This window comes from Quercus robur, chromosome 12 (assembly GCF_932294415.1).
Source record: "Quercus robur chromosome 12, dhQueRobu3.1, whole genome shotgun sequence".
In the NCBI taxonomy this organism is placed as follows: Eukaryota; Viridiplantae; Streptophyta; class Magnoliopsida; order Fagales; family Fagaceae; genus Quercus; species Quercus robur.
The window spans coordinates 37,748,081-37,764,975 of record NC_065545.1 but is presented as its reverse complement, the minus strand read 5'-3'; the positions used below and the strand labels follow the sequence as shown (position 1 = coordinate 37,764,975).

Sequence of the window (16,895 nt, the reverse complement as noted above, 5' to 3'; positions counted from 1 at the left end):
TGAGAGGGTGACTGAACGGTGAGGCTGAGAGGGTGAGTGGGTTGGGGCCGGCGTCGGTGACGGTGACGCTGAGAGAGTGAGAGAAGGAGAGGGTGAGTGAGAGTGGGTCGGTGAGGCTGAGACTGAGAGAGGGGTTTGAGAGAGTGAGAGGTCAGACCGGTGAGGCTGAGAGGGTCAGTGGGTGAGTGGGTCGGCGTCGGCGACGATGACGGTGACGCTGAGAGAGTGAGAGAAGGAGAGGGTGAGTGAGAGTGGGTCGGAGACTGAGAGAGGGGTTTGACTGATGAGGGAGAGTGAGATTGGAGAGAGTGTTAAATTCAAAAAATTCCTATTAGAAATCGAGTGTCTGAGACTCGATTTCCATGTCTACTCCACGTGGAAATCAAGTTTCAGACACTCGATTTCCACGTATACTCCAGCGTGTTTTTTGCCATGTCAAAGCACGTAAACCGAGCCTTAGAGGCTCGATTTAGAGGCCCAAAATCAAGCCTCTGAGGCTCGAGTTGCTAGAATTCCAAATTGTTTCCAAACTGGGCTAACTAACTGAATAGTTAGATTTTTATAGGTAATTACCCATTTTCGCCGATTAATATTAACCTGACATGTTTATTAAACAGGTCAAGATTCTTTAACCCTAACACGATTCATTTATTAAACTGGTCAATCATGTCGTCCTGTTTATTAGATATTATGAAAATGAAAAGAAAAAAAATTTATGAAAAAACAAACAAAATTTTTTTTTAATATAAAATTTAGAACTAACAAGTAATTACATCACAAATAGTCATTCAAAACTAAAATATATCTCAATATCACAAATAATCAATCACAATATGTCAAAGAAAATAAACCAAAACAACTAATAAATTTATATATATATAGGGTTTGAAGAGTATATTGGTAAAATGTCATTAAATTAAACTAGTCTAACATATCAAATGGGTTCCATATATTGAACACTAACCTAACCCATTTATTAAATGGGTCAGTCGTGTTAATCCGAATATGACACGAACTCATTAAAATTCAACTCATAACTTGCAAATTTTATATCGTGTCGTGTTCACGAGTCATGTCCAATTTTGTCACCCCTAGTTTAATCACTTCTTTCGACTTGTTGCGGAAATTACCTTAGGGTTTTGATGTTTTTACTATTTAAACGCATTTAATTTAATTGTGTAAAATAAATCCTCTAGATCAAGTAACCAATCAAGAAAAATTTCTTTTGTAAAATAAACATTAAAACTTGCAATTCTTTTATAAGGCCTATATGAGATTTGCTTACCAATAGGTTGCTCGTGAGTTACGTATCCACTGCAGTTATCCTTATTGTTTTCATTCTTCAATGACGCCATCCTAGCATAGATATTTGTGAATGCTTGTTGTACGTCACGTAATACTTGCTAAGTTATTCGTCATTGTTGTGGTAGTGGTTACCATCTCGCCGGTAAGCAATCAGATCAGGGTAAGTCAAGGCTTTAATACCAACTGATGTCACGGAAGTCTAAAGAAAGCACACATAATGCTCTCTTTGATGAACAAAAACTAAATTGTTAGTTTCTGGTTAGTAAACCTCGAATCCATGAGGGATTCCTTGAATCCATGAGGGATTCCTTGAATCCACAAGGAGATAAACTGGAATCTACCAAAAAAAAAATTGACAAAATGTCTGTGTTTATTAATAATAGTTTGATAACTGAATCGTCTTTGGAGGCTACATTGCATTTAAATAGTAAAAACAAAACCTAGGACAACTAAAAACCCTAAGACGGCTATGAAAGTATATAAAACCATAATTTGACTAAATAACATTAAAAGCATCTAGAAAGAAATAACATAAACCTAAAATAACAAAAATTACATAATAATTCTAAAATTAAATATTTACAAAAATTTAACATTAAACCGTGTCCTATATCAGATGTGCACAAAATCAAAAAAGGATTGTGCTTGAAATTTTTTTTTTTTTAAGCTTTTCTTTGTTGAGAGAGATAGAGTTTTTAGTTCCCAAACTCCCACATTAGGAAAACGAGTTAAGACTCAGAGCACATCCCACGAGCCACAGTTTTTTTAATTTTTTTTTTTCTCTTTTTTTCTGTTCCACGAGCCGCATAGGTTTTTTTTTTTTTTTTTTTTTTTCTGGTTTTTCTTTTGGATTTTTTTTTCCTATTAGCCAATAGTTGGCCTTAATTAATTTGAGTATTGGTTATAATTTGAGTATCTTCTTTCACTTGGCACCTTAGACAGTTGCCTAATTTCCCTAGAGGAAGGGCTAGCCCTGGTTGATGTGTCAAGGATACTTTGTGCTCAAAAAACCTCACAGATATGTTTAGCTTTTGTAGAAACAATGATGCAGATTTCATTGCGATTTTGAGAGTTTGCAGAAAAAAAAAGGTTGGAGGTGGTATACAATGTTGTAGAAAGTAGGGTTGGGTTTGATCCTACTGGTTGTGCCTAAAATGCTTGGAAAAATAATGATGTAATAAATCATTGATAAATTCAATGAAAATGCAAAAATATGCAATTTCAATTTGTGCATTTTTTTTATTCATAAAAATAGGATATTATTGTTGATTTGATAAATAGCAAAAGAGATAAAGTACTAAAATCATAGGCACGTTACAGCATCTAAAATAACATTTTGACACCTTTTTTTGTTTTTTATTTTATATATAACAAAACTCAAGTAAAATTATCACACATCAGCCTTAATAATTTGTTCCAAAATTTTAACAATGTACAGACAGTACATTAGCCTCAATATACAACTATTGATGCACTATTCACCACCAAACTATTAAAAAATATAAAGCATCTCTCTCTCTCTCTCACCATTTTCAGCAAGGAGGAGTAGGTCAGAGATCGTAGCTGATCTTTGTAGATTTGGGTTGCTCGCGGTGGCAAAGCTCACAAATCGATACTTTGAATGACAAATCAGAGATAATATTTGCAAATTTTGGTTGATATGAGTTAATTTGGGCTGCTAGCGGTGACAAAGCATGCTATTTGTTTGTGTTATGGTGGTAGAACTTGGTGGTTGTCTATCCTTGAAGGTATTTTTCCATCACATTTCTTAAATAATGCATGCATGTACGTAATTTTAACCTTATTTTTATTTGCTAAAATGATGCTAAATTTTAACGACATAGGCTGGATAATGATTGAATACATATTTGATAAATATATATCTATTATTAAAGAATTCATTAAAGGAAAATATTAGGGATGTAAGGAATTACACACTACCTCTATAAAGAGAGGTAAAATCCATTTTATTTAATAAAATTCACAACACTCAACGTCTTATTAAGGAAAACTCTTATTTTTAAAAGTTTTTCTTCTTTTAGAAGAACTCTTCTTCTAAAAGTTTCTTCCTCTGACCACATGGGAAGATCCTTGGCTCAATTTTACCAAACCATTTACTACTATCTATATATTATACTTCAATTCATATTCTTTGGGAAACAAGAAATATCAATTACGTCTTTGAAAAGAAATAGACATTCCTTTCATATAATTAAACTCCCAAAAAAGTAAAAAATATATCTTTTCTTTCAAGACAAGAAAAGTTTGATAGATAACCAAGTCCAAAATTTAAGGTAATTTTGGACACAATCCTATTCCAATTAGTAGTATGGATACATCATATTGGCAAGTGGTTAATTCAAAAACACATATCACCTTGCCCAAGTTTCTTGAGACAGTTACTTGGGCTTAAAATGTTTATATTTAAAATCAATTTTGACAAAGTTTTCTTCAATATGCACATGTATTTTAAATAAAAGCATTTGTAAATGATCATTTATATTGTCCTCCTAGTGGGTTGAAAGAAGTTTACTCATCAAGTTTGGGGGACAATTCTGTTCAATTAGCATACATTCGTTGTTCATCCAACATGCCTTCTAAACTATTAGATCAATGTCAGATTCATATAAAGACTACACATTTATCGATTGCTCGCATAAAATTTCATGTATTATGCTTGTAATTGACCAATGTGTGGACAACAGATTCCACAAATTTTGAATTTCCAGCAAACACAAATTGATATAATATTCCTTTCCCATGTCATATTTTGAATATATTTGTTTTAATATATCTACTAGTAAAATTGATAAACAACCATTTCTAACCTCCAATATGATCTTAGTGACAAAATTACTTCCAAATAGGGTAAGATTTACAGAAGAAAGCCAGCATGATAAGCAATACAATTCAACTGGCCTGCCTACCCTAACTATTGAGGGATCCTTTATTCTGTGTGACGCAGTTGTCCCTCTAGAGTAAAACAATTGCACTTTTAGTTGCATGAGAAAAACCTTTTTTATTAATATATGTTGTTCTATTCTTGAGATTTAATGCTCCATATGAGGGCCACAAAATTGCGGAATATTACAACCATTTTATTTAGACACGGATGGTTATAAATTTCGGAGGTTTAATTTCCTGGGTTTTCTCAGCTATTAAATGTGTGATTATTGATTAACCAAAAGATGTGGAAAACCTGAAATTGTCACACTTCCAAGCATTTTACGGTATATGTTGTCTAGCTAAAAAGATTCGAAATGTTTAATTTTAAAGAGAGGTTTGTGATAACAGATGCTTGATGTCGTGCTTACAGTTGAGGAATTTGATGATGCAATTTCTAGGCTAAAATGAGAACGTGTTTCATAGAGAATCAGCAGGGGAATATATAAAGCACGAAAGCATCTAGCATTTTATCTTATGTATTCTTCAAGAATTCAATGGGAAAATGCTCGCCAAAAGTACAGAATAAAAGAAAATCGGTAGATATATAGAAGAGCTCAAGAACCTCTAATCTAGTACTGCGATGATAGGTATATTACTTTTTTTTTATCCAGAAAAAAAAGAAGTATGTTACTTTTTTTTTTTTTTGCTTAGCAAAAAAGAAAAAAGGGGTATATTATATTTTCTTTTGTTTGTCTATGTGCAAGTTATTTGGGGTGGAGGGGTCAGGGTATTATCACAATGTTATAGCAAGAAAAGATAGGGCACAAAAATTACTCTAGGAAAAATGAATTCCTCATTTTTAAAGAAATTGAGTGCCAACAATTATCTGTTAAATAATTGTAGACAAAGTGCTATTGGGCATACCTTAGGATGACAAAGCAAATAGGCATATGAGGATATATGTGTGGGAATGTCTTGGCAAGTTGATTAAAGAAGTGTATTATTTGATCATAATTCAACATTCACTTAAAGAGAACTTCAATATGCCAATGTGTCCACTAAAGAATGAAATAAAACTGTAATCTGGTGTCATTTAAATGAATGAGCATATAGTTATGGAATCCTATCCTTCGTAATAATTGAGCAGCTAAGGTATTGAAATATTTGATGCATATCTACATAATACATAATTAAATAACTATTTAATTCCTTTATTCCATAAGCTAAGATGAATTATTTATAGAATCATCTTCTTATTCATTATGAGACTAAACTAGATTTCTACTTTTTTTTTCTTGTCAACCTTCAACTAGATTTCTACTTTAGAAAACACAATTCGAATGAATTATTTTTAGAATCATTTTAGAAATGACAAAATTTAAGTACAATACTTTAGATGTTGTTCTTTAAATTCCCCATTTAAGATTGAGTCATGTAACTAATTAATTAAAAAATACACTTTCATCCCATGAGGAAAAATTCACATGGCAAAATCTTAAGAAGAAAACTTAAAAAATCTCACCTAAGTACTGTACCTAAATCTTACCCTTTTTTTTTTTTTTTTTTTTTTTTTTAATACAGTGCAAAGTGATGCAATAGATTCAAATTTACACGAATCTATATCAATATGCATGCACGTGTTTGTACCAATTAAACCTTAATATATATGTTTTGATTAAAAAGGGAAAAAAGAATTAGAAATGTTAAATCATAAGTGTGATCTTTTCTCCAAAAAAATAAATCATAAGTGTGATCAGTTGGGAATAACAAGATAGGTAAAGTATTCAGCAAAAAATAAATATAAATAAATAAAAAGCTAGTTAAAGGAACAACAAAATTTCTAGGATTGACTTGACCCTTAATAATTGAGATAGGCTTCATTAATAACATTTATTTTCTTGTCCATTGGTGTATTAGTATGATTATTTTGTATTAACTACCAAGTAAATTAGGGACCATTATGGATTCCAATTAACTAAATTGGTAAAGTTTCTGATGGTGGAATAAGAGATTTAAGATTCAATCTCTGCCTACACCAAAAACCGATTGGTGTCATAGTCTAATATAAAGAACTATCATCAGTAGTGAATGCCATAGATTGAAACTCTCTCCCAAAAAAAAAAAAAATTTGGGAACCATCTTCTCAAACCAAAGTATACATTGTTAAATTCATTGTGTATTAAAATCTCAATGTGTATTCGCTAAAAAAATTATAAAGAAAAAAAAAAAAGCCAACTTGTATTAATCCTCTTCATATATCGTTTCTCTTAATGTTCATTTGGGTATTTGTAGTTTCCAATAATTTATTTATAGTGTTTACTAAAATTACTAACTTAAACAAAAATTTACGCACCTGCCCCCTCAAATTTTAAAAATTTTAAAATCTCGCCTCTTATAAAATCTAAAATTTAGAACGCCCATCAACTTTTTGAGGAAAGTACCCAAAAATAAATTTTTTTTTTAAAAAAAAAAAAAAAAAAAAAAAAAAAAAAAAAAAAACCCATCAGATGGCAAATTTCCCAGCCCATGGCCCTCCAAATATGCTAACAAAATCCAAATTCTCCTTTAAACACACACCAAATCCACATTAAAATTTAAAAATAAAAAACAAAAACAACAACAATAATTATGTCTGCATTACTGCGTGTGTGCTGTGCGTGCATCTATCCTTAGCGCCGCCTGTCCCCCCGCATGAATCCATGGGTTTCCGCTCAACTCAGGCTCTTGCTTCAATCCAAACCAGCAACCCAACCATTGGATCTCTCTCTCTCTCTCTCTCTCTACTGTTAATGCTTAAGAAATTGCAATTTACTTCGGTAGTTTGCTAGTTTACCGTGGGGCGTGGGCTATTTTACTATGTGCTATGTGTTATACTCTTATACAGATTTTTTTTTCTTCTTTTCTTAAGTTATTTCAACTTGTTTCTCAAAAAAAAAAAAAAAAAAGTTATTTCAACTTTGTTAACTTTCAGTTTGTGGCTGCCATTAGTGCTATACAATAAAAACTCGGTTGGAAATCTTTTTATATATAATATAATATATAACTTCTTATTGAGTGAACATATAACACTAACAATATTGTTGTGAGTGAATCTTTTTTTATATATATTATTAAGTGAAAGTGTCAAATTAAGCAAATATTTTGACAGTGTCGATATTTCGTTAATTAACAAATCGTACTAGATTATAACCATTAATATTTCGTTAATCAACAAATAAAATCAGTCAAGCATTTTTCAAAATTTGACACTACTTAAAAAAAAAAAAAAAAAAAAAAAAAAAAATCTAGCTCCACCACTAAATTGGATCAAATTCCTGCTTACCTTTTTCCTTCTCTTCTCCCGGTCCTTTTATAGATACCGTCCATCCATTCTTATGGATACGATATGGCATTTTGCACTTTCCATCTAAAAACCACGTGACAATGTTCATGAGGACAACCTCATCTAAGCATTACCCTTTTAATTAAAATTGTACATTTCAAATGTGTCAACCTCACACCAATTTACACCATGAGAGACAACGTGGATATAAAAGAGGACCTATACTTTTTTCTTTTTTCTTTTTTCTTTTTTCTTTTTCTTTTTCTTTTTTTGGGAGAGGGGGTGGGGGTTGATAAGGGACCCCTAATTCCCTATACTTTTTACCAATGACCCTCCTAAGTTGTACCTAGAAACAATAAAGGAGAAAGACTTTCCAACCCATTCACATCCCAAACAAATTGCATCTTACACCAAATTTTTTATGATTTGGTCATGTGGGTGTCCCCACTTTTTATTTCTCTAAATCTACACCGTCCATACCATTTCCCTTACCTCTATTTATACTTCCTCTCAATTTCATTTTCTGTCCCAAGCTCTTTCTCTTCTTTGACACTAACCAATCACCTCTTTCCCCTGCTTATATCCCCTGCATTATATCTCCAAATTCTCCCTCTTCCAGCTCATCAATGGCTTGCTTGGAGTTGAGTAAGGGGGTGAGTAAAAGTCTCATATTGTTCTTTTTCTCCCTAGATAATTATTAACTCATTTTCTCACTCCTTTTTTTTTTTTCTCTCAATCTCTTTTACTCCAAAGTACCATTTTTTACCACTGCATGTCATGTTTGTCTTTGAATTTTGATTGGTTACATACAGAAAGAATTGTACATGCATTCTTAGAGCAAAGTTGTGTGATGATAATGATCACATCTACTATATATAATTTGAATTTCTATTGATTTTGTTTTTATTTTTCCCAAGAACTTGCAGGCTAAGTTCAAAGAAGATCAAGACGCATGCACTCTTGATGGAACTGTTGACATGCATGGTCGCCCTGCAATCAGAACAAAATCTGGACGATGGGTTGCTGGAATTATCATACTTTGTAAGTTTTTAACGCCTCACTTAGTTTATTTTCCTTTTCTTATTGTTTATAGGACTTTTCATTAACTTTACTAGTTTATATGACAAACCCCTTTTCAATGATCTCTTCTTATAAGCTGGTATGCGTAAATTATAAAGGATCTTGAAGACCTTATAATTCATATAATGTTAACCATTTTTTTATACCCTTTTTTTTTTTTTCATATTCCTCTATATTTATGAAAGTCATGGAAATCACTTCCAAAGATCCTCCACTTTTGAATTCCCACCAGAAAGAAAAGAAAAAGGTCCAGCATCTGGCCTCCTAGAATTATGGATGCATGATAGAGGCATATTCATCATGTTTCTATTGCTTAATCCCAACGCACTTGAGAATTTACAGAGACCCATCACCCATGCCATGCATTTTTTCATAAATACTACAAAATACATATACATGTGAGTGATCAGTGTGCGTCCAGTTCTATAATTTTGCTGGCACTTTCAGGTGCAACAACATTTAAGGCCATTCAAAGAGTTGAGTGAGAACTTTGTCTTGATGTCACCCTTTTATATATATATATAAGCAGTTATAACAAGAGCTTTGATAAGAGCTCCTTGTTACCAAATCCCACATAAGGACAATAGTAAAGTTGAAAAATAAAGGGTTGGTGTTACATTTGGCATTCAAAAACCTAACCAGGTGTTTGCAAACTGCAACAGCCTTGTTGCATGATAAGCTTTAGCCAGCTACCCACCCACCCCCACTATTTGAGATCTTCATCATGACCATGCTTCCCTCATTGATTCTCTCTCTCTCTCTCACACACAGAGCGAGAGAGAGAGAGAGAGAGCATGAAAAGGGAGCTGGTAAAAGACACCTAGGTAAGAAACGCGTGCACAAAAATGCAAGACATGCCTGACACGTAAGCACATCTTTTACATGACGTGGGTCTTTGCCACGTGTCTATTCGTCTCTAACTTACATTAGAGAATGTATTTGAAAATGAAAGTTAAGCCCACTCAACCCCCACGTGAGTTTGGCACCACCGTTCATAGCCATGTCTTCCCAATCCAATTCCTCTGTCAAAATTTTCAAAACCAAAAAGCAAATTGAAAAAGATAGAAAGAAAGGGATCGAATAAGTGAGAAATTTGGTGTGTCCCGCACGTGTTTGTTAAAAGGAAAAAAAAATTTAGGGCAATTATAATTTGATTATGTTGTTGCACTAAAAGTAAGGTAATGAACAAAAAGAAAACACCAACAAATAAAATAATAATAATGACAAATATAGTTGTCTTATGTCATATGTCATATGTCATAAACATCGTTTTCTTATATGTAGTTCCATGTTTCTAACTCTCTTTGCTCAAAAAACTAATTATAAAATATAAAGTATTCTTATAAATCCAAAATAATTTTATCATACCCAGCTTTCCCAGTTTTTTCTTGGGATTGAGGGTCCTTCCTTCAAACTTGAGCAATTATAAATTTTAATTATTCTTGTAAATCCAAATTTACTTTATCATACCAGCTTTTCAATTTATTTTTCTTTTTAGGTTTTAGGGTCCTTCCTTCAAACTAGTGGTAGTTTTTTTTTTTTTTTATGGGAAACTAGTGGTAGTTGTTTGTATGAAGTCCAATCAAATATGTTATATTAAAGTGCGTTTGACAAGTCCTTAAAAAAAACTTGAAAAAATTAATTTAAGCAAATAAGAAACCAACAAAGCGTTTATCCAAATGCACACTTGCCAAAAGTTTGTTTCTTCTCCAATAGTATCAATTTTAAATTCCACTAGCTGGCTAATGAGTAATGACATGAAATTCACTTGCATATACAGTATTAGTGGAAGAGAATTAAAAAGAAAAAATAAATAAATAAACATTTTTCTAATACCATTTGAAAGTGAAATATATGGTCTTCAAGTAACTTGTTACAATTCACTACGGCAAAAGAGCAAAAGAGCTAATGTGCTTGCTTTATTACTCACGAAGGATTCTAGGGATGGTCTTTACCAAGCTTTTAAAGAAAGATCCTGAAAATATATACCTCTAATCTACTTGTCAAGTTGCTAAAACATTTGGTTTTAAAGCACATGTATCATATAGGATGAATGGTGCTTATTAATGGCCGACCTATCTTCTAGACAAGAGTCAAATTAATTGAGATGATTGTAACCGTTCATCTATAGGAAAGACACTGGCACACTGCACATGCAAAAAGATGTGACATTTTGGCCATGATTATAAGTTCTTAGCATGCAATATTCTAGGGATGGTCTTTACCAAGCTTTTCACATCCTCTAGGTGTAAGATGAATTGATATTTTCTTGACCTTAACTTAGCCACTTCAAGGGGTACGTTATTCTGAATTAAGCCAAACAAACTGTTCTATATCCTTGAGTATACAAGCCCATAACTTTGTGTGCGTATGCATTTTAAATAAATGTTCACCTAACTTAAATTTCTCAAGCAAATTCGATTCCTAACTTTGTGTTCTGCTTTTATTTTTTGTTCAATGAACCAATAGTGAACCAAGGTCTGGCTACACTAGCCTTTTTTGGAGTCGGAGTGAACCTGGTGTTGTTCCTGACAAGGGTTGTCGGTGAAAACAATGCCGATGCTGCTAACAGTGTGAGCAAATGGACTGGGACAGTTTACATCTTTTCTCTGATTGGTGCTTTACTTAGTGATTCCTACTGGGGAAGATACAAAACTTGTGCCATATTTCAGGTCATCTTTGTCATAGTAAGTGTCCTGAATTTGCTATATATTTAATTCCTGGACTGAATTATAACCACAGAGGAGAATTGAGTACTAATTTTCTTCCCATTCTTATGGTAACTATATATGTAAATGATGACAGGGTTTGGTATCACTATCTTTATCATCATACCTTTTCTTGCTCATGCCTAGAGGTTGTGGGGATGAATTAACTCCATGTGGTGCCCATTCTAGCATGGAGATGGGGTTATTCTACCTTTCTATCTATCTTGTTGCCCTAGGAAATGGAGGGTATCAACCTAACATCGTCTCATTTGGGGCTGATCAGTTCGATGAAGAAAACCCCAAGGAGGGACTTTCAAAAGTTTCCTTTTTTAGCTACTTCTACTTAGCTCTAAACCTTGGGGAGCTTTTCTCCAACACCATACTGGTCTACTTTGAGGATGAAGGGATATGGGCTTTGGGATTTTGGGTTTCAGCTGGGTCTGCATTTGCAGCACTGGTCTTGTTTCTTGTTGGGACCCCAAGGTACAGGCACTTCAAGCCGAGTGGCAACCCTCTTTCAAGGTTTTCCCAGGTCATAGTTGCCGCGGTGAAGAAATGGAGAGTCGAGGTGCCATCAAATGCAAAGGATTTGTATACTGTGGCTGGAAATGATCAGTCTTCCACAAATGGTAATAGGAGAATACTTCACACCCATGGATTCAAGTAAGTACAAGAGCATGATCATTAGCATATATATACTACCATTTACTTCATGTCACTAACCATTACCATTGACTTCATGTCACTAACCATTACAATGCTAACTTTTTCACAACTATATTATAGGTTCTTGGATAAGGCTGCATTTATCTCATCAAGGGATTTTGTTGACCAAAACCAATGTATTCGCAACCCATGGCGCCTCTGCCCAATTACCCAAGTGGAAGAAGTTAAATGCATTCTGAGACTACTTCCAATTTGGCTCTGCACCATAATATACTCAGTAGTCTTCACACAAATGGCCTCCCTCTTTGTGGAGCAAGGTGCTGTAATGAAAACTACTATCTCAAACTTCCGAATCCCACCTGCAAGCATGTCTAGCTTTGACATACTCAGTGTGGCACTTTTTATCTTCCTTTACCGGCGAATTCTTGACCCATTAGTGGGTAGAATTAAGAAATCAGATTCCAAGGGGCTTACTGAGCTGCAGAGAATGGGAATTGGCCTTGTTATAGCAGTGATGGCAATGGTTTCAGCTGGAATAGTGGAGTGCTATAGACTAAAGTATGCAATAAAAGATTGCAAAACATGTGATGGGTCAAGCTCCTTAAGCATCTTTTGGCAAATTCCTCAGTATGCATTCATAGGAGCTTCTGAAGTTTTTATGTACGTGGGTCAATTGGAGTTCTTCAACGCACAGACACCAGATGGGTTAAAGAGCTTTGGAAGTGCACTTTGCATGACATCTATCTCGCTTGGGAACTATGTGAGCAGTTTGCTTGTAAGCATTGTTATGAAGATATCAACTGAGGATCACATGCCAGGATGGATCCCAGGAAATCTCAACAAAGGTCACCTAGACAGGTTTTTCTTCCTTTTAGCAGCCTTGACAACAGTAGATTTGGTTGTCTATATTGGCTCTGCTAAGTGGTACAAGTGTATCAAGTTGGAAGGGAAATTTGAAGAGGCAGATGAGGAAGATGACATTAAAGTTTGATGTAAGGTCTGTGGTACCCAGCTTATATAAATAAGAGAGAGAAATGGGGGTTGCAACAAGCACTTGCATAAAGTCTTCACGCTTGAAGATATGGGGAGTAAGAGAAACATGTTTTCTTCCAACCAAGTCTCTTATTACGTTCACTTCTAGCTGTTTCTACTACACCTAACTCAATGTAGTATTTATCTCCATGCTCTAGGGACTAAGAGATAGCTTAGCTTATATAGTGTTGGGTTTGAAGAGGTGTAGTTTCTGGCTTGAAGGCTTTTAGATCATCTTCCAACATCTTTGTCATCCGTTGGTTCCATTGCCACAACGGATTTAACTAATCTTCAGAAGTTTTAGGATAAAAAAATGACTTGGTTCTCTGTATAAACTGCACCACATCTTTGCGTAGGAGCTACTCTTTGAACATTAATAGATGATTCCCCCTTCCACTTCAAATGTATTTGGATCTTTTAGTTGCAAATAATTAAGTATGTATCTAGCTATATATATAAAATCGCATTGTTATTATCTGAATTATTTATTTTATATAATTGAGACCATTGCTGTGCATACATGAGTCTGAGTGAGATGATAAACTAATGAAATGACCGGTATCAACTCCAAAAGGAGAACAAAAGATTGATTTAAACACATGGATTTTTTTTTTTTTTTTTTTAATTTAAACACATGGAGATTTTGATATTGTAACCAATATTAAGCTAAATCGTTAAGCTCCGTTTGGATAGCAGCCGCCGTCTGGCATCCGGTATTTTTCTTCTTTTTTTTTTTTTTTTTTTTTTTACTAGCGCTTCTTGCACTCTACATGAGCAGTGCATTAAGGCAAAGTTACAATGTTTTCAATAGTGAATAGTAATCTTAAAATTTTTTATTTTTTTTATTTTTAACAATAAGTTTTCAGTTTTCAATAAAATAAGTGATATCCAAACACACACTAAGAGTCCGTTTGGATACAGCTGAAAACTGAAAAACACTGTAGCAAAAATAATTTTTAAATATATAAATTGTACCGTGAGATCCATTTCTAATGAAAAATTGTTGAAAAGTGAAATTTGTGGGTCCGTGAACAGTACATGATGTGCACTGATTGGCTGAAAAAAGTTTGAAAAGTCCAACTTTGCGGCTACTGTTCATTGAACAGTGCATAAACAGTAGCCACAATCTCAAAAACGCGTGAAAAAAAAAAAAAGAAGGAAAAACGCAGACGCACGATTCAGTTTCAGTCGAATCCAAACGTAGCTTTAGTGAGGAAGGTTACAATGGAAAAATGAAATTTAATAAAAGCACATTTTAGCACACTGACACAAAATTTACCACACCAATTCCAAGTTGATTCAGGTCCTCAAGCGCAATCAGAGAGACAAAGCAAGCAGAGCTGCAGCATCTTACCGTTTCCCTTAGCCAACAAGACCTGCCCAAGTTATTGACTTTATAAATCTGACAAATTATTGCTACAAAAATAAATGATGTTCACCAGGTGGGTCAAGAAGGTGACACCCTCCAAGAAGACAAAGAGAACCATCTGTTCACATATATAATATAAAGAGACAGGTTCTCTTTTAGGAGGGCATACTAACTATAGCTTGTACAGGAGTCCGGAGCCAACACAAGGAATTCATTTTTCTGGCAAATCTCCTTATTAGACTTTTGGGGCATCCCAGGCTTCAATCTCATTGATTGTAAGTTTGAATGATAACCTGAGTTTGCCAAATGAATACTACGACCCTTTGATACTCCCAAGAATGGGGGGAGACAATTAGCACTTCGTTAAAAGGAAGACAATCAGAATAGCTTATCGTATCATGTACAGATGGCACATAAACATAATAATAGCACTTAAACATAATAATAGCACTAATATGAGAAGTATTATATATAGTCAACGTGTACGTACTTGAACCTCAAAAGAATGTAGGCTAGTGAGACCATTTCCATTGTTTAAATTTTCGACAATTAGGCCTGTTTGGATCCGCTTATTTTGTTAAAAGTACCATAGATAAAAGTAAAAGTTAGCTGAAATAATACAATGAGATCTATGAATAGTACAAAAAATTGCAGTAAAACTCATAAATAGTAACAAGAATAAGTTGAATAATAAAATAAATTGGCTTTTTAATTTTTGTCAAACACACTAAGTTTGCCCTAGGAAATGGAGGTTATCAACCAAACATTGTTACATTTGGGGCAGATCAGTTTGAAGAAGACAACCCTAAGGAGGGACAATCAAAAGTTGCCTTTTTTAGCTACTTTTACCTAGCTCTAAACATTGGTTACCTCTTCTCCAACACCATATTAGGCTACTTTGAAAATGAAGGGATGTGGGCTTTGGGATTTTGCGTGTCAACAGGGTCTGCATTTGCAGCTCTGGTCTTTTTTCTTGTTGGGAGCTCAAGGTACAAGCACTTCAAGCCAAACGGCAACACTCTCTCCAAATTTTTCCATGTCATAGTTGCCGCGGCGAAAAAAATGGAGGGTTAAGCTGTCACCAAATTAATGCAGAGGACTTATATGTGTGGATGGAATACAGTCTTCGACAAATGGTAATAGGAGAATACTCCACACGCATGGATTCAGGTAAGTAAAAGAGCATGATCATTAACATATATAATTCCATTAAGCTCGTGTTACTTGGCAAAAGATCCATCAAATTGCTTAATTTTTAATAGGAATAGATTGTGTTTCATGATATATTAAATTTTAAGACCTCTAAAAGTTATTTGGACCAACATGGTTTTTCAATGTTCAAGGTAGGAGTCTTGATAAGGTTAAAACTAGTATTGCCAAACAAACCAATAATTATTCAAGCTAAACCCACATAGAAATGATAAAACTCATGTGACTATCCATTACAATGCTAACTTTTTTCATCTTATTATAGGTTATTGGATAAGGCTGCATTTATCTCATCAGGGGATTTTGATGACCAGAACCAGGCTATTTACAAACCCTGGCGTCTCTGCCCAATTACCCAAGTGGAAGAAGTTAAATGCATTCTGAGAATACTTCCAACCTGGATCTGCACCATAATCTACTAAACAGTCTCCACACAAATGGCCTCTCTCTTCGTGGAGCAAGGTGCTGTCATGAAAACTACCGTCTCAAACTTGCAAATTTCACCTGCATGTCTAGCTTTAACATACTCAGTTTGGCAGTTCCTTTGCCAGCGAGTTATTGACCCACTTGTGGGAAGAATTAAGAAATCAGATTCCAAGGGGCTTACTGAGCTTCAAAGAATGGGAATTGGCCTTGTTATAGCAACGATGGCAATGGTTTCAGCTGGAATAGTGGGGTGCTATAGACTAAAATATGCAATAAAAGAATGCACAGAGTGTGAAGGGTCAAGCTCCTTAAGCATCTTCTGGCAAATTCCACAGTACGCATTTGTAGGAGCTTCTGAAGTTTTTATGTATGTAGCTCAATTGGAGTTCTTCAATGCACAGACACCAGATGGGCTAAAGAGCTTTGGAAGTACACTTTGCTTGTTATCTATCTCACTTAGGAACTACATGAGTATCTTACTCGTGAGCATGGTTATGAATATTTCAACTAATTAAGGATCACATGCCATGCCAGGATGGATCCCAGGAAATCTCAACAAAGGTCACCTTGACAGGTTTTACTTTCTTTTAGCCGCCTTGACATTCCTAGATTTGGTTGCCTATATTGGTTGTGCTAAGTGCTACAAGTGTATCAAGTGGGAAGGAAAATTTGGAGAGAGAGAGAGAGATGAGGCAAAATAAAGTAGAACAATGCTAGGAGCATAAAAAAATTGCACAATTTTTGCCACAACTCACCACCTGCCGAGTTGTGAATGGTTACAACTTGCCATGTGATAAATTGTAACAAAAGTTGTACAATTTTTTATAGTCTTAACATTTTTCATTAAAGTCAAATGTAGGGCTCGTGGTCCTAGCCTTTTCTTCTATCTCTT

The 16,895-nt window shown here is 34.3% G+C and overlaps 1 protein-coding gene and 1 pseudogene across 2 annotated transcripts; both read left to right on the top strand.

Moving 5' to 3' along the window:
• Positions 1 to 7,999: 7,999 nt before the first annotated feature.
• Positions 8,000 to 13,480, top strand: LOC126709207 (protein NRT1/ PTR FAMILY 7.3-like). Of its 2 annotated transcripts, none has more exons than XM_050409333.1 (5): positions 8,000 to 8,166; positions 8,440 to 8,554; positions 11,063 to 11,280; positions 11,399 to 11,964; positions 12,088 to 13,480. In XM_050409333.1, exons 1-5 carry the CDS (start codon positions 8,140 to 8,142, stop codon positions 12,956 to 12,958), a joined length of 1,797 nt encoding a protein of 598 aa, XP_050265290.1. In that variant the 5' UTR covers positions 8,000 to 8,139; the 3' UTR covers positions 12,959 to 13,480. The 2 variants fall into 2 exon arrangements, with proteins under 2 accessions (XP_050265290.1, XP_050265289.1); XM_050409332.1 differs by having other exon boundaries at positions 8,002 to 8,166; positions 8,431 to 8,554.
• Positions 13,002 to 16,704, top strand: LOC126708472 (protein NRT1/ PTR FAMILY 7.3-like; annotated as a pseudogene).
• The last annotated feature ends 191 nt before the right edge of the window (positions 16,705 to 16,895 follow it).

Bases quoted from the DNA above. Each gene is read 5' to 3' on its own strand.
- LOC126709207 (XM_050409332.1), top strand. From the start codon at position 8,140: ATGGCTTGCTTGGAGTTGAGTAAGGGG. The intron at 8,555-11,062 runs GTAAGTTTTTAA...ATGAACCAATAG, and splicing joins TGCTGGAATTATCATACTTT to TGAACCAAGGTCTGGCTACA. The intron at 11,281-11,398 runs GTAAGTGTCCTG...AAATGATGACAG, and splicing joins TTCAGGTCATCTTTGTCATA to GGTTTGGTATCACTATCTTT.